The 27,961-nt window shown below is 51.5% G+C and overlaps 1 protein-coding gene across 2 annotated transcripts; it reads left to right on the plus strand.

The window, feature by feature from the left end:
• Positions 1 to 552: 552 nt before the first annotated feature.
• On the plus strand, positions 553 to 27,950 carry SMARCB1 (SWI/SNF related, matrix associated, actin dependent regulator of chromatin, subfamily b, member 1). 2 transcript variants are annotated; one of them, XM_036449229.1, is made up of 9 exons: positions 553 to 859; positions 4,874 to 4,985; positions 6,920 to 7,049; positions 11,580 to 11,717; positions 13,348 to 13,475; positions 15,320 to 15,486; positions 20,742 to 20,932; positions 27,107 to 27,238; positions 27,613 to 27,950. In XM_036449229.1, exons 1-9 carry the CDS (start codon positions 767 to 769, stop codon positions 27,650 to 27,652), a joined length of 1,131 nt encoding a protein of 376 aa, XP_036305122.1. In that variant the 5' UTR covers positions 553 to 766; the 3' UTR covers positions 27,653 to 27,950. The 2 variants fall into 2 exon arrangements, with proteins under 2 accessions (XP_036305122.1, XP_036305121.1); XM_036449228.1 differs by having other exon boundaries at positions 596 to 859; positions 4,874 to 5,012.
• The last annotated feature ends 11 nt before the right edge of the window (positions 27,951 to 27,961 follow it).

Raw genomic sequence — 27,961 nt, forward strand, 5'->3', positions numbered from 1 at the left:
AGCTGGGCTAGGGGGGATGGGAGGGCTGTCTTATGGTCAAGGCTCAACTTATTGTCAGGCCGAGCAAAGTTAAGGAAGGGAAGGAGAAGGATCCTTCCCCTCCATCACTCATCTGATGCACCAGCCAAACCAAATAACCGCCTGGACCTTGGAACCCTGCCTTTGCTCATGCTGCCCATTCCCACAGCAGGAACTGTTCCTAGGTGCCCTCTTAGGTGCTCAGCAGCACTGTTTTCTGGGTGGGGAAACTGAGGCCTAGGTATCTCGGGCCTCCTCCCAGCCTTCAGGCCTCACTTCCTTTCTCCTTCACTGGACAGAGTGCCAGTCCCAGCTGTGAGACTTTTGGAAAGGCCACCGCCTGAGTCTGGGCCTCGGTTACGTTACTATTTCCATCAGTGGGAATTTCCCTCGGTATCTCGATTTGGGAAGCAGCCTGGAAGGAGAAAAACGGGTCTCGGCTCCTTTAAGAGGCTCGCGGGCACGCGCCCGGGCCTTTTGTTTGGGCGGCGGAAGCGCGCGCGTCAGCGTCAACGCCGGCGCATGCGCACCGAGGGCGGCCTGGTCGGCGGCGGCGGCGGCGGCGGCGGCGGCGGCGGCGGCGGCGGCTCAGGAGCCCGGCGGCGGCGGCGACGGCGGCGCGAGCGCCCGGCCCAGCCCGCCCTTCGCCTCGCGGCTTCGACTTCCCGCGACTGGGCGCGCCCCGGACACGCCTCAGCCCTCCCGATCCCTCGCATCGCGGCCTTGGCCGCCCGCCCCCGCCGCCGCAATGATGATGATGGCGCTGAGCAAGACCTTCGGGCAGAAGCCCGTCAAGTTCCAGCTCGAGGACGACGGCGAGTTCTACATGATCGGCTCCGAGGTACCGAGCCGCGCGCCCCCTTCCGGGCCCTCGCCCGCGAGAGTCTCCGGGCGGGTCTGCGCGCGGGGGACGCGCGTCTCCATTCATCGCGGCGGGAGGGTGCGCGCGCGCGCGCGAGGGGGCGGGACCGGGAGGGCGGGATCGACTAGGCCCCGCCCCTGGCACACCTGAGATTCTGGGTTTTCTTACCCACCCCCCCTTTTTTTAAAAAATTTAATTTTTAATTTTTTTATTGACTATAGTATCACATAATTGTCCTCACCCTCCCATTCCCATCCCAAACCCCTCCCTACATATGCCCTCACCCCCCTGTTGTTCATGGCCACTGGCTGGGCCCATATGCATACACAAAAGTCCTTTGGTTGATCTCTTCCCCTTTTCTTGGTTGGTAGTCGGGGAACGCACCTTGCTGTCAGGGCTAGGGCTGCCCGGTCAACCACTGGTTTTGCGCTAAGTTGGTGCAACACCAGGCAAGAGGAAAAGACACTGGGTGTCTTGGTTAGACTCTTGGACGGAGATGTTGGAAAGAAATCTCACATGCACCCCTCCCCCATGGGTCTATCTGGGATCCCGAAATGGCAGGTTGTAGAGTTTGAGGCGTAGTGAGGGCTCATTCACTGTGTTTGTAGCTTTGAGGTGGGAGGGAGGTGTTTTGACCATTGTTTACCAATTTACCGGGGAGGAAATAGGTTGGGAGGAGGATGCTTGCTTTTGGGTGGATAAGGCCGGTCCTTCCCCCCACCCCCCCCACCCCACCCCACCCCACCCCACCCAGTCCCTGAGCTAGGTCTATCAGCAGTTCAGAAGCAATCCATGCTTTGCATATCTTGTACTGGTTGAATTATTATTATTACAGGGGAAAGAGCCTAAAGACTTGTTTTTATTCAGTCTGCAGGCCGACGCTCTATCCACTTAGCCAAACTAGTTAGGGCTAAAGATTTTTTTTTTAATCATCACCTCAGAATATGTTTCTATTGATTTTAGAGAGAGAGGAAGGGAGAGAGAAAGAGAGAAACGTCGATGTGAAAGATGGATCAGTTGCTTCCGGTGTTCTGGACCAGGGATTGAATCCAAAACCTGGATATGAGCCCTGACTCGGAATCGAACCCCTAACCTTTTGGTATACTGGATTTTGCTCCTGTCAACTGAGCCACTTGGCCAGGGCAATCCTAAAGATCTTTAATTCTTACTAGAAGTGACAGCACTTTGTTGAATCAGCTGCACCACTGACTTAAGGAAAACCCTACAACTGGTCCTAGGTTGTATTGTAGTTTGTACTAAATATATTGTTTTTTCAGATTACCTCAAACTAGCCTTTTTTGGTCTAAAGGAAGTCCCCTGATAGTGTATATATATATATATTTTTTAAAAAGAAACAATCATGGCTATGCAATCCCAATGTGCATATCCCAAGCAGTAGAGCCTCTCTCGAGTAACAAGGTAACAAGGTAAGTGCTGATCTCGGAGAGCTAAAGAGCAAAGCTGTTACAAAATGCCAAGGGTTACTACCGTGTGTAGCAGATGTTAGTATCGGAGGCCAACATTCCACTCCCGTTTTTGCAATTTTTGTTGCTTTTCTTTACACTTGAACATGAATTAAGCCTCATGATGGTCACACTCAGCTTTCAGGTCACACTCTGATTCCTGGCTTATTTTAGTTGTATTAAATTATGACACCAATGTTGTCAGCATCAGAACATAGTGTTATCGTTTCCCACCCCTTTTTAGAAGACAGGATGCAATACATTTAGAGGGCAGGATGCAATACATTTTTCACATTCTCACATAAATGCTGCTCTTCCAAGATAGCTGTGCTGGGGAAATTGAGCTAGTGGGTGCAGGATACAAAAGGCAGTTGAGGAGTTTCCGTATGTGATAATAGGCAGCTTGTTTAAAGAAACCTTTACCTGGTTTTATGGCAGGAAACCATGACCCTTTACATGGGCAGGAAAAGCAGTCAGTTCGGCCTTGACCCTGAGAGGGTGGTACTGTTGAAAAGCAAGCTTTCATTTATTGGGTGGAGCAAATTGAGAAGAAGTTTGCAGCCAGGTGGGAAGAACGTCAGGTCCCAGCTCTGCTCTGCCTCTGGCACGTTTCTCTTATTCTTTTTTTTTTTTTTTTTAAATATATTTTATTGATTTTTTACAGAGAGGAAGAGAGAGGGATAGTGAGGTAGAAACATCGATGAGAGAGAATCACCAATCAGCTGCTTCTTGCACACCCCCTACTAGGGATGTGCCCGCAACCAAGGTACATGCCCTTGACGGGAATCGAACCTGGGACCTTTCAGTCTATCCACTGAGCCAAACCGGTTTCGGCTCTGTGTCACATTTCTCGTGTACAATTAGTTGCTTAGTCTAGATGGCCTCGTGAGATCTTTTCCGTAATACATTTTAGTTTCTAGAAAGTTAACAGCAGTCTTCTCTTTGAGCCCTGTTGCGTGAGAACATTGTCCTAAGACTGAGTCAGTAGACACCCAGAGGGAAGAAGGGAGAGGCAGTTTGCTTTCTGGGGCCTGGCTGGACAATCGTTGGACCTTTGAGGTCTGGGAAAGGTTCAAGATCAGGATGCTGGGTGGCCCCCAGACCCCTCTCCCGCGGGAGACAGGCACCATATTCAGAGAGGTGGGCTGGCCAGGCCACGTTTGTGAAGCGGCCTGGGAACAGCATCTGCAGGTGTAGTGAGTGCGCCACTGTTCTGCCATCTGCCGGCAGCTGTCCACCAGGTTAGAGTCACAGACCTGAGAGGACGCTAGGGAAATCCCAAGTCTATGTTTTCATCTTACATTTGGAAAACCAGGCCCAGAGCAGACAAAAGTTGTTCAGGAAACACTCAGAAAGGCAAGCCCTGCCCTCTGCTCTGAAGGGGCCTCAGGGGAAGGGTCTGGGAGTCCTGGGACTCTGCAGGCTCTGCAAGGTGGGGGGGGGACAGTTATCATCAAAGTGTTTTCAGAACCTAATGGAAATTATGTTTACTCTTGAATGGTAACAACACTCAAGCCAAATAACACACAGGGGTCTGTGCCTACTGTGTGGCAGGTGAGGACGTGTGGTTACCTACTCTCCTGCTGTTCAGCAGCTCTGGTTGTCAGTCATAGAAATCTTTGACTCGTGAAAAAGGGAGAAACATTTTTATTTAATAAATGTACTGTGATGGGTAGGTAAGTGGGAAAATAGCAGATGTGGTCCTTTGTGGGGTGAATGTGACAGATAAGTAAGTTGTCCCAGACAGGGAATGTGACTCCTGGACCGGTGGAGCCAGCACCTGGCACTCACTCCCCCGGCCGTCTCTGGCCATGTGATTGAAGCGATCATTTTGGAAAAGTCAGTGAGACATTGGGGTTTCTTTATAAAAACTTTGGGCCTAGATTTTTTTCCCCTTTATTGAGGAAGTCATACTTTGAGCATTTGGTACAAGCAGTCTGAAGCTATTGTTTGGGAAAGCAATGATTTATATGGCACGCTGGTGATTGCCGATAAGTGCTTTTTAAACTCTTCGGAAAATTCCTCTGGTATCCCTGGTTTGAGTTTTGTTACTAAACAAAGCACCAGGGGTCATGGGGGAAATTATCCTGCATCTGACTAAAATTAAGAGACCTTTTTGGTGTTTATTGCATCGTAAAAATATCAAAGTCTTATTTTAAAGATAAAAGAGAGTCACAGAGGCCTTACATTCCTGGAAAGTGCCAGAGCGCCCGAGTCCAAAATCAAATCATTGCAAGCTTCTCTGGAGCTCTGGGGGCTCCTTGGTGAGCACTGGGGGCCTGCCTCGCGAGCTTTGGTCCTGTCGTCAGCATGCAGATGTGATTGGCCCCAGATGTGGGCCAGATGTGCACTGCTGTTGAACCCTTGATGTCAGCAGGATCCGTTTTTACTGCTGCCGAAAGCCTGGTGCCTGATGGCCAACCCAGGGCCTGTTTGTCCATCACTTGATGCGGCGGAGCCTCTGCGCCAGGACCCTGCCCTCCGCGTGGAGACGTGCCCCTCATAATGAGCCTTCTCGCTTTACCCATAGGTGGGAAACTACCTCCGTATGTTCCGAGGTTCTCTGTACAAGAGATACCCCTCACTCTGGAGGCGACTAGCCACTGTGGAAGAGAGGAAGAAAATAGTTGCATCGTCACATGGTAAAAAAACAAAACCTAACACTAAGGGTGCGTCTTCACGAGGGTTTGTAAACCTGTTTCAAAACCACTCGCTTCTGTCATGAAGATAAAACGTTTTCACTCCAGAGTGTCTTCACTGCAGCCCTGACCTTAGCGTGGCAAGGAGCATCCTAGGGGCGGGTCAGGCGAGAGCGTGGCGGCCCTTCACCAGGTATTCTAACGGGACCAGAGGCTGTACGAGGCGGGCCGGGCCGGGACAGTAGCGGGTGCTGTGAAGACATGTTGGTCTCAAAACGTTTTAGGAATGCTGTGATGCTCTGCCATCTGCCGTGGCGTACCGCCACAGTCATCCTTCATGCAGCCCGAGCGGCGGGTGGTGACCCCGGCTCCCACTCCCCTCTGGGGCTTTCACCGCTTCGCTTCCTAGAGCACATCCATCCTGTAGCGTTTCATCTTCATCCGGCAGCCAGTGTGCTGAGCTCATGTGCATGTCCCTGCTTGTTGTGCCTGCGGTGTGCCTGGGGCTGGCGAGGTGAGCAGCCCGACGCCAATGATGGGAGAGGCACTGGCGTGCTTCAGCCGTGGCAGCTCTGTGCAGGGCGAGAGGATGCTCTTCGACCTCCCAGGAGAGGCTCACGGTCCATTCGGGTTTGGACACAGCACAGTGTTCGGCAGATGGTGAACGTGCTTCCCACTTGTAGAGAACTGCGCGTGTGTGTGTGTGTGTGTGTGTGCGTGTGCATGTGCATGTGTGTGTGTGTATGTGTAAGTGTATGTGAGAGAGCGAGAGAGAGCAAGAGCATGCTTTGCAGTCTGTCCTGTTGGTGTGTTTCTAGGTGCTGCTGTGGACCTGTCCATTGCGGACAAAATAGTGGTTCTTTTAATGCAGGAGCCAGAGCTTTTGTTAATCTGCTGCTTTAACATTTCCACTCACTTTAAAAAGCCTCCTTTTTGTCCCTCCTCCGCCCCCAGTGGAGTGGCAGGCACTAACGCAGCGAATCCCCGCTTGGCTTTGCCCTCCGCAAATCTCAGAGGAAGCTCGGTGACTCCTCCGCCTTGTGCTTCCTGCCCCTTAACTGCTTTGTTTCTCCAGGAGGAGCCAGGCTGGACCGCAGACAGGTAGCGGCTCTTGACCCAGGTTCCCTCGAACAGCTCTGAGCCGAGTCGCCTAGACTCTGTCCCGCTTCCCAGACAGCATTGCCCGGCCTAGGGCCAGGGTTCGTGTTCGTGTGCAGCAGCTCTCTCCAACCCTCTGGGCTCTTGTTTTAAAAGAAAAGTCCTTTTCATCTTCCATTCCATCTCTTCACTCTGCTTCGTGTTGTGCCTGCGGTGGTGCCAGACCTCTTCCCACTGGTGTTACTGTGCTGCTGCACCTGCCGCCGCTTTTCCTCTGCCTGGAGCCCGTGCTCCTGGCCCTGACATGTCCCAGACACCCTCAGTGTCTATCCACCGGGACCTCCCAGCCAGGCGCTCAGCCCAGACCGCCCTTTTTTTTTCTTTTTTTTTTCTTCTCTCTATCCATTGAGCAAAACCGGTTTAGGCTCAAGGCTCTTTTTTTATTTATTATTATTATTATTATTTTAATATATTTTATTGATTCTGTACAGAGAGGAAGGGAGAGAGATAGAGAGTTAGAAACATCGATGAGAGAGAGTCATCGATCAGCTGCCTCTTGCACACCCCCCACCGGGGACATGCCCGCAACCAAGGCACATGCCCCCGACCGGAACCGAACCCGGGACCCTTCAGTCCCCAAGCCGACGCTCTATCCACTGAGCCAAACCGGTCCCGGCAGCCAGACCGCCCTTTTGGAAGAGGCTGCAGTCAGCAGTAGTAAGGGCGACACCTGCTTTTTTCACCTCCTGCATGTGAGGACCTTGTTGTGCTGCACCTACTGGCTACTGCTGGTCGCTGCCCCGCCGGCGGGGTGACCGCAGCCGTGTCTCTGGTTACAGATCATGGATACACGACCCTGGCCACCAGCGTGACTCTGTTGAAAGCCTCAGAGGTGGAAGAGATTCTGGACGGCAATGACGAGAAGTACAAGGCCGTGTCCATCAGCACGGAGCCCCCCACCTACCTCAGGTAACAAACCCCTGGCCGGGCGTGCTCGTGTGACACCTGCGAGGACTATTCTTATACTCCAGAACCAGTTGGTGTTAAGTCAAACCATAATACTTTTTTATAAAAAATATATATTTTTATTAATTTCAGAGAGGAAGGGAGAGAGAGAGAGAGCGATAGAAACATCAATGATGAGAGAGAATCATTGATTGGCTGCCTCCTGCATATCCCACACTGAGGATCGAGCCCACAATCCGGGCATGTGCCCAAACCAGGAATTAAACTGTGACCTCCTGGTTCATAGGTTGATGCTCAACCACTGAGCCATGCCAGCCAGGTACTGAAATACTTTTCAACACTTTACCCATTGTGCTTATAAATCACCCTGGCCGGGTTTTTAAGTTTCTTCTTTGTCTTTGGAATTTCTAAAAAACCTAAGCCGAGTCTTGTATTGTGGAGAGAGGCCAAGAATGCTTTAAAAGTGGGACTCATTTGTCAGAAAAATTAGTGACCTAGACAAAGTCACAAAACAAACAAGCAATAGATTTGAATGTATAAATTTAGAACCGTTAAAAGAGTGTTTATGGTAACATTTAAACAGGAAAGTAATCGGAAACTTGTTACGTTGTAGAAAGACTCTCCTCATTCAGATTTATAAGGAAACTTGAATACCCCAATAGATAGATAGGTAAAGGGTGCTCCACACTGGAAATACAAAGAATAAATAAACACGGAATGATGTTTGTCCTCATGTGCAATTTAAAAAATTCAAAGTAAGAAAATAAAGTCGCACCCTGGTCACTGTGGCTCAGTTGGTTGGGTGTTGGCTTGTGCACCAGGAAGTTGCTGCTTCAAAATTCTGGTCAGGGCACATGCCTGGGTTTTGGGCTCAATGCCCTGTGAGGCTGTCAATTGATGTTGTGCTCTTGCATTGATGTTTCCCACCCTTCCTCTCTCTAAATTTAAATAAATAAATAAAAAATTAAAAAAAATATATATATATATATTTGCTGTTGTTAATCCTCACTGAGGCTATTTTTCCATTGATTTTTAGAGAGAGTGGAAGGGGGGGGGAAAATAGAAAGAAACATTGATGTGAGAGAGACACATCGGTTGGTTGATTTCGAATTTGCCCCCATCAGGGCTAGGGATTGAGTCTGCAACCAAGGTACATGCCCTTGACTGGAATCGAACCCGGGACCCATCAGTCCTCAGGCTACTGCTCTTATCCACTGAGCCAAACCAGATAGGGCTCAGCATGACCTTTTTGTAAAGCATTGCGACATCAAACCTTTTTGCGTGTGTGTCTGGCCTGTTAATTTCACCCCTGGGAATTTGTCCCAGAAAAATAATTTAAAAGAACACCACTACCAACAAAAACCATATATACACAGAGATACCCTTGGGAGCGATAATGGGAAATATGGAACCACTGGAGTATCCAGCCTGAGGGAGAGGCTGAGTGAGTGAAGATGCTCGCTGGAATGAACTGCGATGTAACTGGATATTGTAATTAAGTAGACTGCAGCAACCAAAGGCGGGGTTCACATGCCTGAGCCCCACAGATGCCTGCCCTGTGCTTTCAGTTCTCAAATAAACCTGCATTCATATGCACCAAACCCCAGAAGCACTCAGGGAGTTGGAGAGTGTTATTTTTTTTCTTTTTAAAAATATATATATATATTTTATTGATTTTTTTACAGAGAGAAAGAGAGAGGGATAGAGAGTTAGAAACATTGATGAGAGAGAATCATCGATCAGCTGCCTCTTGCACACCCCCAACTGGGGATGTACCCGCAACCAAGGTACATGCCCCTGACCGGAATCGAACCCGGGACTTTTCAGTCCACAGGCCGACGCTCTATCCACTGAGCCAAACCGGTGAGAGTGTTATTTTATTTGTTTAAAAAAAAAAAAAAAAAAAAAAAAAAAATATATATATATATATATATATATATATATATATATATATATATTTTTATATAGAAGCCTTTCATTCTTTTTTTTTTAATATATTTTATTAATTTTGTACAGAAAGGAAGGGAGGGAGATAGAGAGTTAGAAACATCGATGAGAGAGAGTCATCGATCAGCTGCCTCTTGCACACCCCCTACTGGGGATATGCTCGCAACCAAGGTACATGCCCTTGGCGGGAATCGAACCCGGGACCCTTCAGTCCCCAAGCCGATGCTCTATCCATTGAGCCAAACCGGTCTCGGCTAAAAATATATTTTTATTGATGTTAGAGAAGAAGGGGGAGAGAGAGAGAAAAAAAAAAATCAATGATGAGAATCATTGATTGCCTGCCTCCCGGCACGCCCTACACTGGGGATCAAGCCCGCCACCCAGGCATGTGCCCTGATCCGGAATCTAACCCTGACCTCCTGGTTCATAGGTTGATGCTTAACCACTGGGCCACACTGGCAGGACTGGATTGTTTTGTGTGATATGGTTTTCTTTTCCAATTTGCTCTCAACTTTCCTACTGGCTTCTTTATATAATCCTCCCTCCCCACTGCCCCTGGAAAATGGTGGCACACATCCAACCTGGCCAGCGTTATGGATGTGTGCTCTACAGATTTCTCCCCCACCCTCCCGCCCCCCTCGGGGATGTGGTAAAACATAAGGATGGCTAGACTTTCCCAGGGAAGTGGCAGAAGGAAATTGAGTACATATGGATGGGACTTTCAAGTCTGCACACATCAGCTGGGAAACTTTTATGGGGCGATAAACACTTTCTTAATGATCGTGTCATTTGAGGAGCAGCTGAGGGAGGAAGAATGGGGGGCAGGGGGAGGAGGTGAAGTTTTGAAGGAGGCTGCTTTGCGCTTTGTCAGGCTTTGTGCTCAGGAAGCACCTTCTCACTGTCTAGTCAGCCCCACGGGAGGACTGGCACCTCCCCCCGACCTCACCGAGCAGGCAGGCAGAGGCCGGCTGCCCCCTCTCAGGCAGACCTCCAGGCGGTGGAAGGAGCTTGAATTACATGACTCAGAGCCTCGGAGTCTGTGCAGGGCTGTGGATGCATGCTCACTGTGTCTGTGACATGACTTGGCAGAGCAGCCCCGACTGGAAATGAGTGAGACTGCTGCTGAGTCGGGGCAGGCTTTGACTCTAGGAGGCTCAGAAAAGAGGGGTGCTAGACCCGAGGCTCCCCAGTACAGGCCCGTGGCACCACCATTGCCCATGGACGTTAAGAATTTGTGTTCCCAGGCCCTCTCCAGAGACGGGGATTGTTTGATCTGGGGGGGGGGGGGGGATTCAGGAATCTATTACTGACATTTTTGTGCTCTAAGTGAGCCTGGGTGGCCAGCGGGCCGAGGCGGGCTGTGGTGGTGATGCCGGTCTTGTTGCCCCAGCTCTAAGCCCCGCCCACATTAGTTCCTTGCTTCCCATTTCCCCAGGACGTTCCTCTCATGTAAGGTGAAGGCTGGTCATTAGATCTAAGCAAGACCTGGGTACGGGAGGCTTGGTGGAGTCCTGGCCCAGGTGCCGTGACTCCCTCTCTGGTCCTGCCCTCCATCAGGGATGTTCCTGGACCTCAGCATCTGAGTGTGAGTGGTCCCAGTGTCAGAAGATAAAAGAGTTAAAGGGCCCGGGCCCAGGCAGGTCATGGCTACCACCTCTGCCCTCCATGCCCCATGAGGAAGGGAAGGACTGCCAGCTGTGTCTCTGGCCCTCCTGAGAGGGCACTGGCAAAGCAGCAGGAAATGCAGCGGGTTCCGTAGTCTCTGCGTCGTAGCCAATGGTGAAGAAGATGCTGCAGGTGCCCACAGGGGGGAATTACACCCAGGCAGTGCCCTCACCTTGCTCGTCCTCTCATTGGGGAAGGTGCCCCGAGGATGGTAAAGGGGCTCAGAGCACAGTGGGGACGCCAGCACGCAGACTTCTGTAGACATGGGCTACTCACGTTATTCTGAGTGTCTGCTGCTCTGGAAGCCCAGAGGCCAACAGGGTTGCCTCGCCCATCTCAGGCCGGCCTGCATGTTTAAATAATAGTCTGATCATGTCTCTTCCTGCTGCAAACCCTGGGGACTCCCAGTCGTCTGCTGAATACAGCCAGTCTCGCACAGAACACGTCAGCCCCTGAATTGGGACCCTGTCTGGGTCTCATGTTTTCAGGCCCGCAACCTGCTGCCTGTTCCCTGCTGCTGTCTGCTCCTCTTGGAACGCTTCCTCCCCTCCAGTCACCCCACCCCAGTGAACCCTGACTCAGTGTTTAAGGGCTCCACTCCTCGGGGAAGCCGCCTCCTTACAGTGCTTCCGTGGAGCCATGCCCAGCACATGGCAATAACATGCTAGATTACGGTTCGTGCCCTGGGCCAGGCGCTGCTCTGCCATGCTGGGGCCCCTTTGCACCCTTCTCCTAGCTTGGTTACCTCCAAGCAGGTGCTGGTGGGCGCCTAGGGAACACCCGCAGAGTCTGGGTGCACAGAAGCTCCCACTGGGGCCCGGAGCCCAGCTGGGTTGCAGAGGCGTCTGCTGACCACGACTTGCTACCTGGTGGTGGCACTGGGCTCAGAGACTGAGTGGGAGGTTTCCCATGTCTTTCCAGGGAACAGAAAGCAAAGAGGAACAGTCAGTGGGTGCCCACCCTGCCCAACAGCTCCCACCACCTGGATGCTGTCCCGTGCTCCACAACCATCAACAGGAACCGCATGGGCCGCGACAAGAAGAGGACCTTCCCGCTCTGGTGAGCGCTCCCCGAGTCCGCCTTAGTGCCCGAATGTATTTTCACCCCCCCCCCCCCGAAAAACATTCTTACTTTGGTTCCCCAAGATGCCACGCTGCCTTCTCCATGAAACTGTTTGCCCTCAGCTTGCAGGGTGCTAGTCTCTAGCTTGCTCCAGCCCCCGAACTTGGCCTGTTTTCGTCTCACCAGTCTCATATTTTCCCGAGGACCTTGAGTAGAATTCCCGGGGCCGTAGTTCTTAGACCTTTTCTCATGGTTTCACAGGCCGTTCACGTGACTCCTGCTGTGTTCGTTCCCTGTGACTGCTGCAACAAATCGCAACAAACTGAATTAATACAACACAGATTTATTCTCTCATAGTTTTGGAGGCCAGGAGTTTAACTGAGCCAGAATCAAGGTGTTGACTGGGTTGCAGTCCTGGGGCCTCTGGGAGAGAATCTGCTTGTCTCTTCCAGCTTCTGGCAGCTGCCGGCATTCCTCAGCTTTAGCCACAGCACCAGTCTCTGCTTCCGTGGTCCCATGGCCTTCTGGGTGTGTGTGAAATCTCTCCCTGTCCATCTCTTATAAGGACACTCCTGCTATAATTTAGGCCCTCTAAGATAATTAATCTCCTCTCAAGATCCTTCACTTAATCACTATGCAAAGCACACGCACACCCCTTTTGCCATATAAGGTAATGGTCAAGGTTCCAAGGATTAGGACATAGCTATCTTTTGAGGGTTATTTTTCAAGCACCATCCCCACATTCACCTCTACAGCCCAGCCTCATTCACTGCTTGCCAGTATCTTTTCGTCTCCTTCTCTCCTCCTTCCCTCCCTCCTTTTCCATCCTTCCCATTTCTGTTTGAACGTCACTTTCTCAGGGCTGCCTTCCACCCTTGGAATGGCCACTCCTCCCCGTCCCTTTCCTGTGTTTCCCAGAGCCTTTATGTCAGGCGTGTGGTCTGCTCTTGTTTGTTTGTGGTCCTGCCCCACGCTCTGAGAGCAGCTCTCAGCCCCGGGCATTCTGCAGATGCCTTTGCCTTCCCGTGTCCTCCAGCATCCCCACCTCTCTTTCCTCTTTGTCTTCTTAGAACCCAGACATGACCATGCAAAGCCCTCGCTCAGTCCTCCTGGAACTCCCTTAGGGAGAGGCTGGATTCCGCAGCCGAACTGTTGGCACCTTGACCCCGTAGTTCCGGTGCCTCAGAAGCTGCTCCCCATCTAACCTCCAGCCCCCTTTCACGTTCTGGCTGCTGCTGCCCAGCACCTCCTTGCTTCTCCTTGCTCCTTGGCCTTTGCTCAGGTGTTTCCTCTTTTGGAAATACCTGTCCTTTCCCACAGCTTTCCGTAAAGGTCCTGCCTGCTCCGGGGCTTACATCTCCTTCTTTGAGAGGATGCCTAGGTCCTGTGCACGGCCCAGGCCGGCAGCTTTCCCTCTCTTTCCCGTGTTCATGAAGTGTGGAGCTCGGCCGCTGTGCCGCGTGGCCCCTGCTGCCCTGGTCTCTCCTGACTCCGCCCTTAGTTGACAAGGGTGTGTGTGAAATCTCCTGGTCCCCCCGGGCCAGGTTTGCAGTGGTCCATGGTGTAGAGAGGGAGCCCTGGGGGACGCACAGCACCCCTCGCTGACTTTGCTGCCATTTGCTTCCAGCTTTGATGACCACGACCCAGCAGTGATCCACGAGAATGCGTCCCAGCCCGAGGTGCTGGTCCCCATCCGGCTGGACATGGAGATTGACGGGCAGAAGCTCAGGGATGCCTTTACCTGGAACATGAATGGTACATGGGGCTCCGAGTAGCCAGACAAGCCACCGTACAAACACCCCCCTTTCATGCCTGATGCCTTTTGGGCGTGTTATGGATTCTGACCCAACAATCAAAGCATGTGGCTTTTCGGAGGTGTGAACTCTGGGTTCAAATCCTCTTTCTACCACAGTTTATTTCTTTTTATTTATTTCAGAGAAGAAGGGAGAGGGGGAAGATATAGAAACATCACTGATGAGAGAGAATCATCAATCGGCTGCCTCCTGCACGCCCCCTACTAGGGATTGAGCCTGCAACCCAAGCATATGCTCTGACCAGGAATCCAGCTGTGACCTCCTGGTTCATAGATTGATGCTCAGCCACTGAACCACACTGGTTGGGCAAAAGATTAATTTTTTTTTAATGCTATTGACAATGTACTCATAGATTACTTAGCCTGAGCACTTTAGCTTTCTGCTGCAATCTTCAAAATAAACTACATTTGCTTGTTTTTTGAGTTATTGAGCATAGGTTGGCTCAGTGTTCGAGGTTTGTCCTGATGGTGCTGTGAGGACACTTGGTCTCCAGCACTTCTCCTGGGCTCGTGAGGAAATAGTGGGGTTGAATATCTGTTAAGCAGAGCTGGTTCTTGGTAATGGAATCATGCTATTTGCTCATGAGGGAATTCATTCTTGGCTTTTTTTGTCTATGGCTCATCCCAGAGTTTTGTATGATCACTAAGGTTTGGGTTTTGAAAATAAAGGAGGATGGCGAGAAAAGGATTTGATTGCACAGTACCTTGCTATAGCCTGGCCAGTCACAGATAGTCCCTGTGAGCTCATGCCTGGCACAGTTACGTTTCCAGGATCCACACACACCTCTGTACTTGTCAACTTGTTGAGTGTATATGCTACCCATAGAGTTAGGAAGGGGGAAGGTCTGTAAAAAGCCATAAGCGGCCTAATACTATCTCTGAGGGATATTTCTACTGGTGAGGAAGAGGTGGATGGACGAGCATCTGCTCCATCTTCCAGTGAGAACTGGCCTCATAGTGCCTTCTCCAGAAGAAACCTGTGTTCGGCCGAAACCGGTTTGGCTCAGTGGTAGAGCGTCAGTCTGCAGACTGAAAGGTCCCGGGTTCGATTCCGGTCAAGGGCATGTACCTTGGTTGCGGGCACATCCCCGGTGGGGGCTGTGCAAGAGGCGGCTGGTCGATGTTTCTCTCTCATCGACGTTTCTGGCTCTCTATCTCTCCCCCTTCCTCTCTGTAAAAAATCAATTTAAAAAAAAAGAAAAAAAGAAACCTGTGTTCGTTTGCCAGGGATGCCATAAAGTCCCACACCTGGGGCTTAAACAATAGAAATGTATGTTCTCCCAGATCTGGAAGCTAGAAGTTGAAGATCAAGGTGTTGGCAGCATTGGTTTTCTCTGAGGCCTCACCTTGGTGTGTAGATAGCTGTCTCCTCTTCACGGGGGGCTGCCCTGCTTGCTGGGTCAAGAGGAGGGGAGAGTGTGGACATGACACATAGCTCTGAAGTGGCTTTGCTTCCCCTCTTCCCAGACATCTCATTGGTTAGAACTGATTGAGTGTGTAGCGGCGTAGGGGTTCCTGGGAGTGGGAGAATCTGGTATGGGGGACACTTAGGGCCTTGAGCACCCTGGGGTGTGAAGGAGGTAGTGTATGTGGAAAGATAGACAGAAACGAGTGTTCATCCTCTGCTTCCTTTCCCTAACGTATCAGGGTGGGCCACCCGTCCTCGTCTTTATCCTTACCTTCATCCGAGATTTGGCAGAGGAGGAAGGATGGGGAGGTCAGGGCTGAAGGCTGAGATTAGGCCCCACAATTTGTTGACAACCTCTGCCCTCATACCTGATTACAGAGAAGCTGATGACTCCGGAGATGTTCTCCGAGATCCTCTGTGATGATCTAGATTTGAATCCATTGACGTTTGTGCCAGCTATCGCCTCTGCCATCAGACAGCAGATTGAGTCCTACCCCACAGACAGCATCCTGGAGGACCAGTCCGACCAGCGTGTTATCATCAAGGTAGGCAGTTCCTCTCCGTGTGCCGGGGCCTGTGTGTGGAGGGGCCTGGGACACTGACGGTGCATGGAGCCGCAGTGAAGCCTGTGGGACGGCGCTCCTGGGAAGCTGTCTGAGACAGCACGTGGCTCTGCTTACTCCCCCAGGAAGGGTGGGCCTGGCTTCTCTGAGTACGGTATCACATTCCAGGTGTGTTCAAAGGAGACGAAGCCAGCTGATGGGCAGAGGGCGGAAGCCCACAGATGAGCACACGGCCTTACTCTTCCCAGAGGCGGGTTGGATGGAGCACACCCCATTCTGTCTCAGTAACCCACCACAGTCCTGGGGTAGATGCTGCCTCATCCGCTGTGTTACAGGCGAAGGGGACACATAGCCCTGGCCAGTTTGGCTGAGTGGATAGAGCATTGGCCTGCGGACTGAAGGGTCCCAGGTTCAATTCTAGTCAAGGGCACATGCCTGGGTGGCAGGCTCAATCCCTAGTAGGGAGCATGCAGGAAGCAGCTGGTCAGTGAGTCTCTCTCATCGATGTTTCTATCTCTCCCTCTCCCTTCCTCTCTGAAATCAATAAAAATATATTTAAAAAATAAATAAATAAAAGAAGAAGAAGAAGTGGGCACATAGAAAGGTTAGGCCACCTGCCCCAAACTGCCCAGTTGAGAAGTGATAGACCTGGGATTTGGGGCCAGGCTGCCTGCTACAAAGCTTGCTTGGTGTGAAGTGGGATCTCATTGTGGTTTTGATTTGCATTTCCCTGTTGCTTAGTGATGCTGAATATTTTTTTCATGTGCTTATTGGCCATTTGTATATCTTCTTTAGAAAAATGTCTATTCAAGACCTTTGCCCAACTTTTAATCAGGTTTGTTCTTTAGTTGGGTTTTACAAGTTGTCTATATCTTCTACATATCAATCCCTTATCAGATATGTGATTTGCAAGTATTTACTCACATTCTGTGAGTTACCTTCTTATTTTTTTGATGAAGTCCAGTTTTTCTATTTTTCTCATTTGTTGCCTGTTTCATCTGTATTTTTCTAAGAGTTTTATCATTTTAGTTCTTAAATTTATGTCATTCATCAATCTTGGGTTAACTTTTGTATGTGGTGTAAGGCGAGCATGTCAGACTCACGGCCCATGGGTCGCAGGTAGCCCACAACGAATATTTTTGCAGCCCAGCCAATATAACGGTTGTGAGAAATGTTTTAATAAAAATTTCATAACTTAGCCGGCACTGGTTTGACTCAGTGGATAGAGCGTCGGCCTGCGGACTGAAAGGTCCCAGGTTCGATTCCGGTCAAGGTTGTACCTTGGTTGCGGGCACATCCCCAGTAGGAGGCATGCAAGAGGCAGCTGATCGATGATTCTCTCTCATCGATGTTTCTAACTCTATCCCTCTCTCTTCCTCTCTGTGAAAAATCAATAAAATATATTTTAAAAATATATAAATTTTAAAAATTTCATAACTTAATCTTTACAATATCCTGTTATACATAATCCCATGTAATAAAAGCATAGTATGCAAATTGTCCCTTCAACTGAGGGTTCGTTCAGAAGTTCAGCCAGAGGGCGAGGCCAACCTGGGGAAGGGAGGGAGTACCTCGCCAGCAGCCGGCAGCTGCTAGGGTCCCTACCAGTCCCTAGTGCATGGATTTTGTGCACTGAGCCTCTAGTTATTAATAACGGACTAACATGTTTGCTAATCGTGTTGCATTCTTTCCCTTATGCACCTTACGCGCAGGCACACCTTTTCTCTCCAGTAATACTAGCAGCGAATATTTTCGCAGCTGATTGCAACATCATTAGTCTTGTTCTGACTTGTCTGGTGTGCGCAACAGGTAATATTTTGCTTTCGGAGAACAAGAAAAATAGGTTTACTTGCGTTACACTTATTACTTTGTGTACTTATTCGGTGTCTGGTAAGTTATTGTTTAAGAAAAAGTTAATTTTTATTAAAGTATCTATTATTTTATATTAATGATGACTCATTTAATTCAGCCCTTTGTATTCAGCATATTTCTATTGATAAACCTATGTTTCTATGAAAATTGAAGCTTTTGTTTTTTTGTGGCCCACATAAATTTAAACTTTGTTTATTTGACCCATGTTAGCCTTTGAGTTTGACATGCTTGGTGTAAGGTTAGGGTCCAGCTTCACTCTTTTGCATGTGGATATCCTGTTTTTCCAGCACTGTTTGTTGAAGACTGTTTTTTTCTCCTGTTCAGTGGTCTTGGTGCTCTCGTGGAAAATCATTTGACCATGTATGCAAAGGTTTATTTTTGGGTTCTCTATTCTGTTGGCTTACATGTCTGTCTCTGTGTCAGCATCACACTGTTTTGATTACTGTAGCTTTACAATCAGCAAGTGTGAGTCTTTGTTGTTCTTTTTCAAGATTGTTTTGGCTGTTCAGGGCTTAGATTTTATATGAATTTTTAGGATGGATTTTTTTTCTATGTCTCCAAAAATAAATTGTTGGGATGTCTTTTATTTATGACTTGTTTAATTGCTTTTAGCATTGTTTTGTAGTTTTCATTGTATAAGTCTTTTATCTCCTTGATTAAGTTAATTCCTAAGTATTTTGTTCTTTTCAGTGCTATTTTAAATGGATTTGTTTTCTCAATTTTCTTTCCAGATGGTTCTTTGTTAGTGTATAGCTGATTTTTGTGTTTTGACTTTATATTCTGCTAGTTTGCTGAATTTACGTATTAGCTCTAACTTTTTAAATGTAATCTAGGGTTTTTTACATATGAGATTATAACATCTGCAAGCAGAGACAACTCCTTTCTTTACAGTTTGGGTGTTTTTTAAAAACAAACACATTTTTATTGATTTCAGAGAGGAAGGAAGAGCTAGAAAGAGATAGAAACATCCATGATGCTAGAGAATCATTGATAGGCTGCCTCCTGCAAGTCCCCCACTGGGGATTGAGCCCACAATCCAGGCATGTGCCCTTGACTGGAATCAAACCTGGGACCTTTCAGTTCGCAGGCCAACACTATCCACTGAACAAAACCGGCTAGGGCATTGGGTGCCTTTTATTTCTTTTTCTTGCCTACTTGCTCTGTCTAGAAATTGTAAGAGCAGGCAGCTTGTCTAGTTCCTGGTCTTAGAGGAAAAGCTTTTAGTCTTTCACTGTTGAATACATATTCACTGTGGGTTTTCCCTGTATGGATTTTATTATGTTAAAGTAGTTTCCTTCTGCCCTAGCCACTTTTGCTTAGTAATTAGAGCATTAGCCCAAGGATTGAAGGGTCCTAGGTTGGATTCTGGTCAAGGGCACATACTTTGGTTGAAGGCTCAACCCCTGCCCCAGCTGGCAACCAATTGGCGTGTGCGGGAGGCAACCAATCGATGTGTCCTCTCACATCGATGTCCTTCTCTTTCTGTCACTACCCCTCTCCTCTCCTCTACTCTCTCTGAGAAACAATGGAAACACTATCCTCTGGTGAGGATTAACAACAACAACAACAAAGTGGTTTCCTTATTTCTAGTTTCTTGAGTGTTTTTGTCCTGAAAGGGTGTTGAATTTTGCCAAAGGTTTTTTCTGTATCCAATGAGATGATCATGTGGTTTTATTCTTCATTGATCAGTTTTCGTATTGACCCATCTTGTACTGTAGGAATAAATCCCATGTGGTGGTGGTATGTAATCCTAATATGCGGCTGGATTTAATTGGCTAGGATTTTGTGGAGGGTTATTGCATCAGTGCTCATAAGGGAAGATTGCTCTATAGTTTTCCTTTCTTGCAGGGTCTGGGTTTGGCATTAGGGCAATGAATTATAAAGCGTTGCCTGTTCTTCACTTTTTCTTGGCAGAAATTTGAGGAGGATTGATGGTAGTTTTTGTTGTTGTTGTTGTTTGTTTTTTAAGCAAAAATGTGGAAATTTTTATTACAAGAAGATTCAGACTCCTGCATAGGGAGGGGCCCAATAATGGGTTTCCATTGAAGCCTGTGGTCCAGGGGTTTATATTGGCTAAGCCTGCTCTGTATCTACCCATGTTGCCTTCTGATTGATTCTCTCAATTGTTCTTGCCAGGCAACAGGCCTGAACTTTCCCTGTTTCTGTGCATTAGGTCACCTCATTGTTGCAGTCCTTCCCTAGTTTCACATGCCTCCCGCTCCGAGTCTAAAACATTCTGTTATTTCAGCTTGGTTGGTTCCTGTGGCTAGGCTGCTCCAAGTGCCATGTCTGCCCCTGCCTGTGTTCCACCTGCCTTTGTTTCCCACTGGCTGATGGAAGTTCTTATTTATGAATTCACCAGTGAAGCCATTAGGTCCAGGGCTTTTCTTTGTCAGGGTTTTGATTACTGATTAAGTTTCTTAGCTAGTTAATTACTTTGGAGAGAATTTGTTGTTCTTAGCCTGCTTCAGTTTCACATTATGGCTGACTACCCCGAAAAGGGCACAGTTGGGAAAAGGGGGATGTCATGGGACAGTGGTCGGCAAACTCATTTGTCAGCAGAGCCAAATATCAACATTACAACGATTGAAATTTCCTTTAGGAGCCAAATTTTTTAAACTTAAACTTCTTCTAATGCCACTTCTTCAAAATAGACTTGCCCAGGCCGTGGTATTTTGTGGAAGAGCCATACTCAAGGGGCCAAAGAGCTGCATGTGGCTCACGAGCCGCAGTTTGCCGACCAAGGTCATGAGCGAGAATTGGGGGAGTGTTGGGTATAGTAGTAGGAGCCTCTCCCATGTTCCTGTGTGTAGCCTGTTACCTCTGGAGCATGTCCCGAGGACCCTGCTTACTGCATCTTTGTCCTATAACTTTAGTAAGAACATGACCTTATGGAGTTAGCCACATCCAACCACATGGCTCCAAGTGGCCAGGGTCAGCCCCCCCAGGGTCCTCATGAGTCTGACCAGCTGGCCTCCCTGGTATATTTCTCAGAACTGGGTGCTTTCTTGCTGTTGTCCTGATGGGGCTTGTGGGCAGCCGTACGGAAAGTGGTCAGACAGTTCAAACTCCGCTTGGGCTGCCACCTGCTCCCCTGACGAGGCTTTCTTGGTGACTAGACAGTTGTCAGCTGTGGGAGCCCTTCAGGTGCTCCACCCCACGATTATCCCTACCCACGGGCTGCCACCTGGTGGGCGATTGGGAGTCTGTCCCAGATTGGGTTCCTGCCTGGCTTGGCGGTGTGAGGGCTTGTCTGCTCCGGGGTCAGACACCGTTGGCGCAGAGCGAGCTGTCCCCTTTCTCGCAGTGCCTCTGTTGGGCGGGTTCTGGCAGTTCTAACTTGGGTTCTTTGGTTCTGGCCGCAGCTGAACATCCATGTGGGGAACATCTCCCTGGTGGACCAGTTTGAGTGGGACATGTCCGAGAAGGAGAACTCGCCCGAGAAGTTCGCCCTGAAGCTGTGCTCGGAACTGGGCCTGGGCGGGGAGTTTGTCACCACCATCGCCTACAGCATTCGAGGACAGCTGAGCTGGCATCAGAAGACCTACGCCTTCAGGTAGGATCGCGATGAGCCTCTCTGTCATTCCTCTGCAAACTGTTTTTGGGAAAAGACTTCTCTCCCTGTGCACGGTGATGACGGAGATTTTCGGAGCTTCGCAGTATGGCTTGGCGTTGGACAGCCTTCCTCCTTCTGCCACCTCTTATGTCCCAGAGGCCGGGCTCCCCAACCCCTGCGCATCATGGAGGGGGGATTAAGGAGATGGGGTATCTTCCCCTTTGAGCTCTACCCACCCCGCACTGCCCTGGGCTGCACTCCAGGCCAGCAGCCCCTCTGCGGCCCTCATACCCCTCCGTCCTCCTCTCTGCAGTCTCGCCCACACTGCCTCTGTCAGGGTTGCACCCCAGAATTTTTCATCTGAGGGACTCGCCTTCTGTCTCAAACACGGGCTCCTCCACACTCCCTCCTGGCTCACAGAGCCAGGGAGCCTTCCGCTGCTTTTACCGTTGCATCTGCCATCGTGCAGTCAGAGGCCAGCTGGTGAGCACCCACGCTGGCCAGACCCCGCACTGGTGCCATGGAAGGTAAAGAGCCAACTTCGGGCTGCCTGCGAAGGTGGCCGTGTAAAGAGGACATTCTAGTCCAGTGTCCGGCGTGCTGGGGTGGGGGTGGACAGACATGGCTTCCTGCTGGTTTGGGCCCTGCAGTGAGGATCAGGCCTGGCAGGAGGTAGGACCTGGGAGCGTTAACTAAGCAGTGATGCTTGCTGCCTCAGGACTGCGCCGTCAGCCAGCCCCGTCCCTTGAGCTCCTTTCACATTTGGACGGGGTGTGGGTGGGGGATGCGGTGCCTAAGTATCCCTGCATCAAAACAGGATGTTAGAATTTACTCTGCTCGTGAAACTGTCATCACCCACATGTGGTGGTCATTACTCGGAGGCTGAGCTTAAACGCTGCATGAGGAGCAAGTATGAAGGTCTTTCTGCAAAGACATAACAGTTAATGGGGCTCGTGAGTATGTTTGTGTGTCAGCTGGTTCTCCCAGAATTCCCAAGAGACGGCTTTCTTATGGCTTCCCGTAAATCTGAGCAAGAGCAAAGGAATGATCGTACACCACAGGACCCGAGGTTCCAGGCCGAGGGGGTCTGTGCTCCCAGCATCCCGGCTGACAAGGCACATCCGTCACCTCCCGTGACCCTCAGCAGCCCTGCCAGCCAGGTGGTCCCGGCCCAGGAGGAGAGGGAGGTGGCGTCTGCCCACCTCCCCCGCTTCCGGTGGGAGGCCTGCCCGAGGTGTGTCAGTCCTGTCTCTTCACTCTTCGCGGGAACCAAGGCCACTGGGTCTAAGACCAGTTTGGCCCGGCCTTGCTTCAAAGAGCCGACCCTGAGGTCCTGGGAGGCAGTGACATTTTGCAGGTCTTAGGAGTGACATCAACACCGAGGACCTCATTCCCCACATGCTGACTGAGTCAGAACACACGTTCCGACTGGCAGGTGCAGGGGCGGGCGTGTCACGCTCCCAGCAGCAGGACCCTGAGCGTGTCAACACATGTTGCGCCATCCTCCTGCTCTGACCTCCAGGTGAACCGAGCTGTCCACCCAAAGCCCTTGAGCCTCAGGGCGTCAGCAGGGTGCCAAGTAGCTCCAGAGCAGGTGCCCCTCGGGAGCCCATGGTGGTGGCAGGTCAGGACCGACAGACAGACCCCTCCCTGCTCTCAGCAGCCAGTTAACGGATTCCAGTTTTGTGGACGGGGCGGTCACAGACCTCCATCCCACCTCAGTCTCTGGTGCTTAGGGTGCAGATTCCACATCCTCGGGATTGAAGGCAGGGCCACCCCACTGGGGACCAGGGGGGCACATTCCTCTGCAGCAGCTGGGCAGCCAAGCTGGAGGGAGGGGTATGTCCTGGTGTGTTTTTCCAGCTCACCAGCCTGTGAGCTCTTCATCTTGGGCCCAGCCTGTTGGTTAGTGTGCAGGGAGCTCAACCACAGGAAGAGGTGCCTTTGGCCAGGGCTGGCTCGTCACAGGCTTCATCGCTCAGGACAGAACTGCAAGGAGCCAGGAGAGTCCTGGCCTCTTGCCAGTGCCTGGCTATGGTGCCCTTCTCGGTGATGGCATTGAGTCGTGTCCATGGGAGAGCAGGGGCAAGATGCCCACAGTCGGGAACCAGGGCAAAACAGGCTGCTTCCCTTCAGCAAGTGGGATGGGCTGACCTGATGTGGGTGAATGTGGAGGGGGGACATGGGGGACACGGTGTGTGGGAGATGGGTTGGGGACAGGGCGAACAGCGTGTGAGGGTGTCAGACATTCACCGAGAATGTGAGGAGAGTTGCATCAGCAGAGTTAACTGGCACCTCCAGGCCAGCCCTGTGCCCCAGGCTGGACACCAGAGTAAGGTGTCCTAACCGAGGAGACTCATGTGCGTGGTCAGGAGGCACCAGAGGCTGTGCGCACAGGGAGGGGGGCGGAGGGGGAAGTGTAGAACTAGGGTGAAGTGCTGGCAAGAGGAAGTCAGGACAGGTCAATAGGTGGGACCTGGTAGCTAGGCCTGATGGGAAACAGAGATAGTCACTAGAGCAGCATCAGGGTTGGAGACTCCAGAGTCACTTGCGATTGGTTGACTATGAGCCACTGGGGTTATTCCTAGAGCTCTGCTCACCTGCCCTGGCAGCGGAATTACTGGGTCATGTGACTATGTTAGCATTCTGAGGATCTGTCGGACTGCTTTCCAAAGTAGTGGCACCATTTTCCTTTCCCACCAGCAGTATAAGGATCATAGCTTCTCTACATCTTCACCAACATTTATCTGACTTAAAAAAAAAAATGTTTCTATTGACTTTACTGATTTGAGAGAGAGAGGAAGGAAGAGGGAGAGAGAGATCAATCAGTTGCCTCCTGCACGCCCCCTACTGGGGACTGAGCCACAACCTGGGCATATGCCCTGATTGGGAATCGATCTGGCAACCTCTTTGTGCATGGGAGAACTCTCAACCAGCAGAGCCACACCGGCCAGGGCTATCTGGATTGATTACTCTAGCCGTCCTGTTGGTGGGAGTGAGGAGATTTTGATTTGCATTGCCTTAATGACTGGTGATCTTGAGCACCTTTTCATTCAATTGGCAATTGTGTATCTTCGTTGGGAAAATGGCTATTCCAGTCATTTGTTTCCTTTCCATTTGGTTTTTGTTGTTTTTGTAATTGAGCTTTAAGAGTTCTTTATGTAGCCTAGATACAAGTCCCTTATCAGATACATGATTTACAAATATTTTCTCCCATTTTGTAGCTTTTCTTTTCACTTGTATTATTGTGCTCTTAAGTACACAAGTTTTACATTTTGTTATCTATTTTTCCTTTTGTTGTGCTTTTAGTGTCACATGTAAGAAACCATTGCTTAACCCAGTAGCCAGCAAACTCATTAGTCAACAGAGCCAAATATCAACAGTACAACGATTGAAATTTCTTTTGAGAGCCAAATTTTTTTAAACTTCTAACGCCACTTCTTCAAAATAGATTCACCCAGGCCGTGGTGTTTCGTGGAAGAGCCACACTCAAGGGGCCAAAGAGCCGCATGTGGCTCGAGAGCCACAGTTTGCCAACCACTGGCTTAACCTCAGGTCTTGTTGTCTGGCACCATTTGTTGGGAAGCCTGCTTTTTCCTCATTGAGTGGCGTGGCGCCCTTGTCAAAAGTCAGCTGATCTTGAAGAGGAGGATGACATCAAGTTCGGTGTCCTCCTCCCCCTCCCAGTTAGTGGCTGCAGGCAGGCCGTCTCCCACTGTCTCGTTTACCCAGTGGGCATAGAAATGCTTCTCAGCTGGTCTGTTGTGTCACGTGAGGTCATAAAAGTGCGACCACATTGAAAATTAACCTCAAGATCCTGTATCATCAGTCCTGGTCCCTCTGGGGCCTCAAACATGACCTTGCCCGCCTGGGCTCTGGGTCCCCACCTGGACCCCGTGGGCGTTAGGGCCCATGAGTCATAGTTCCCTTAGAGGGGTGGGAGGCAGGGTGGGTCTGTGGCTGTGTCCTCCCCCAAACCGGAGTCAGGCCTGCTGGCTCCTGGCCCTTTCTTGTTTTGAGCAGTTCTTATTTTAGAACAACCACTGGCGTGGAATCTTCCCAAGCCCAGGGGGTAAACAAAGGGACCCAGGACCGCCGCACCAGCTCTTGTTTAAATTAAGAGGAAAGCATGTTTTCCTCCCTCCGTGTGGGCTTGGCGCCTTTCATGTCTGCCCCCTGACAAAGGCAGTTAGTTGGTAGCCCACGAGGTGAGGAGTGATGTTGGGTCTGTGACTGGTGGTTCCTGCATTGTCAAACGGCCAGCTCAGGCTGCACAGCAGCTGTCAGGAGTGATGAGGAGAGATGGGCTCCAGGGTACCAAGGGGTGGGGCTGGCGCTGCTGTCACTGGCCTCAGAGTCAGTAGCAGGAGCTCAGGCTTCTGGGCCTGACTCAAGAGGTGAGCCCCACTTCTGCAGGGAGCCAGGGCCAGCTCTAGGCTGTGGTGCCGGCCTCAGCCTGCACCCTGAGCAGTGTCATTGTGCACCTGGTGTCCGAGACCCCAGGTAGGAGAGCAGCACGGGGGGGGGGGGAGGGGGGTCGACCCCAGGCTGCCCCCTCATGAGGCTGGGGGCTCGGCAGTCAGGCCTTGGTGGACACACCTCTCTAGCCAACCAGTCACATGACCTTGGGCACAGGCTTCAGCTGTGTGAGAAGGCCCTGGGCCCTTAGGAAGCTCCCTCTGGATGTACGCTGGCTGCTTTAACAAGCAAAATCCTCTGAAACCCCTCCGATGTCTTTCCTATTTTCCAGATGAGGTATCAAAACCGTGGCCGCCCTCAGGGCCTATCCTGTCTTATCCCATCCCTGCCCACCAGGCACTCCCTGGGCCTCCCTGCCCTGCTCCTGAGCTGGTGGTGCCCCACAGGCTCCGGGCTTTGATGAGAGGCTCCTGGCAGCTGGGAGGGCGGGCAGGCCTTCCCTGGGCTGAGCCTCAGAAAGGTGCCGCCGGCCAGCTGGAGGGAGAAGAGGGCCTGGGGAGGCCGGAGGGGGACCTGGGGAAGGGCGGGAGAGGATTGCAGTTAGGGCCACGCTCCGAAGCCTGTCTGCCAGTCCAGGGGTTGGGCTGTCTGCCCTGAAGGGCGGAGGCACGCAGCCGCTCCTGGCAGTTGTGGCCTCCATGCCTCCTCATGCTCCTGTCCCACACCCCCTTCCCCTGGGGCTCCTGTGCCTCCCGCCTCCCGCCTCCCCTCCTCTCCCCACTCCGTGCCTTCAGAGTCTTTGCCTAGGCTGATATCTCTCCCCCCCTCCCCCCGGGTCCACATGGAAAAGGATAAAAGGACGCACAGGTGATGTAGTTTGGGGCCTAGCTCTCTGCCCTCAGCCAATAGTCCAGTCTCTGGAGTTGGTTTCACCTGTGAAGTGAGCTGAGCGGCAAGCGGATGGAACATTCAGGAGCAGGCTGACACCCGCAGTGAGGGGTGTCCGGGACTCTTGGGTATCCCCCTGCTTTTTCTCTCCTTTCACCCTCCATCTGCCTTCCCAGTTGGTGGCCCTGGCTCTGGGCACTGCGCAGTGCCAGCAGCCCTCCCTCTCCAGCCCGGTGGCAGCAGCTGGCCTGCCGCACAGTTCTGTCCAGGGAACCTCCTCCACAGCGAACGCCCCTCTTGTCTCCCAGACCGAGACACTGAGGCGGCGGCCGAGAGCCTGCCGCTTTGAAGAGAAGCCCAGGGTCATGGGGCAGCTGCTGTGGCCAGGGGAGGCTCCTGGCACTCCTGCCTGGAGGCGCGGGCGACGGGAGCTTCCCACTGCCGGTCAGGAGAGCTGCTTTAGGAGCTGAGCGTGGAAATGGGCCCAGCTGGGGGGTGGGGGGGGACCGCGGAGCAGAAAAGGCCCAGCCTTACCACTGTGCCCTGGCCCAGTGCTCCCTCTTGGTGGGCAAGAGGTAGACAGTCGTGCTGAAACTGGTTTGGCTCAGTGGATAGAGCGTCGGCCTGTGGACTGAAGGTCCCAGGTTCGATTCCGGTCGAGGGTGTGTACCTTGGTTGCAGGCACATCCCCAGTGGGTGGTGTGGGAGAGGCAGCTGATCGATGATTCTCTCATCAATGTTTCTAGCTCTCTGTCCCTCTCTCTTCCTCTCTGTAAAAAATCAATTAAGAAAAAAAGTAGACAATCGTTTGGGGGCCTTTCCAGCTGCTCTGTGAACTAGCACCTCTCTCTCCCCTCACCTTCCCAGTGAGAACCCCCTGCCCACGGTGGAGATTGCTATCCGGAACACGGGGGACGCTGACCAGTGGTGCCCGCTGCTGGAGACCCTGACGGATGCCGAGATGGAAAAGAAGATCCGTGACCAGGACAGGAACACGAGGTACTCTCCCCTGCCCCCCAGAACCCCTGCAGTGGCTCTGCCCTCAGGCCCCATCTTCCAGGCAGGCACAGACCATCATTTCCCCCCGACCGTTTCCTTCTGGGGGGGCGCTGTGTGCCCCTAGGGTGTAGGAGCAAAGGCAAGAGATTGGGCCTGACCCAGGTTTCAGGACCCCTGAGGGGGTGGGCAGGGCCTGAGCAGGCAGGTGACAGGACAGTGTCAGAGCCAAAGTCAAGGCCACAGGAGGGGAGGGACTCGGAAACCCACCCACCATGTCCTGTCTGTTTCCACTCCCCGGCTGCCCTGGAGCCCTGGGGATGGCAGTGGCCCAGGGCTGGGAGCTGCCCCGGGTCACCACCCTTTCCTCCCTGCAGGCGAATGAGGCGTCTCGCCAACACTGCCCCAGCCTGGTAACCTGGCAACCAGCCCATCAGTGCTCGGCTCCCACACAGCGTTCAGAAGACCGACCTGCCTCTCCATCTTCTGGCAGAGGGAGGCGAGGGGCAGCCGGGGCCATCCTGAGGAGCATGGGCAGGCGGGAGGCCTCCAGGCAGCCCTCCCCTGCACACTTCCCATTGCTGAGCCCCAGTCCCCACCCCGTCTCCCATCAGGAAGAGGCTTCCTTTTGGGTTGTTTTGTTTTTGCATAGGAGCCCCAGGAAGGGCTAGCAACACTTTTTAAATAAAAGGCAACCGGTGGTGTTCCATTTCTTTGAAGTGGCTG

This window comes from Pipistrellus kuhlii, unplaced genomic scaffold, assembly GCF_014108245.1.
Source record: "Pipistrellus kuhlii isolate mPipKuh1 unplaced genomic scaffold, mPipKuh1.p scaffold_m20_p_20, whole genome shotgun sequence".
Lineage (NCBI taxonomy): Eukaryota > Metazoa > Chordata > Mammalia > Chiroptera > Vespertilionidae > Pipistrellus > Pipistrellus kuhlii.

Coding starts and splice junctions, on each gene's coding strand:
- SMARCB1 (XM_036449228.1), top strand. CDS start 767: ATGATGATGATGGCGCTGAGCAAGACCTTCGGGCAGAAGCCCGTCAAG. Junction 5,013..6,919: donor AACAAAACCTAACACTAAGG/GTGCGTCTTCAC, acceptor CTCTGGTTACAG/ATCATGGATACACGACCCTG. Junction 20,933..27,106: donor CAGAAGACCTACGCCTTCAG/GTAGGATCGCGA, acceptor TCACCTTCCCAG/TGAGAACCCCCTGCCCACGG.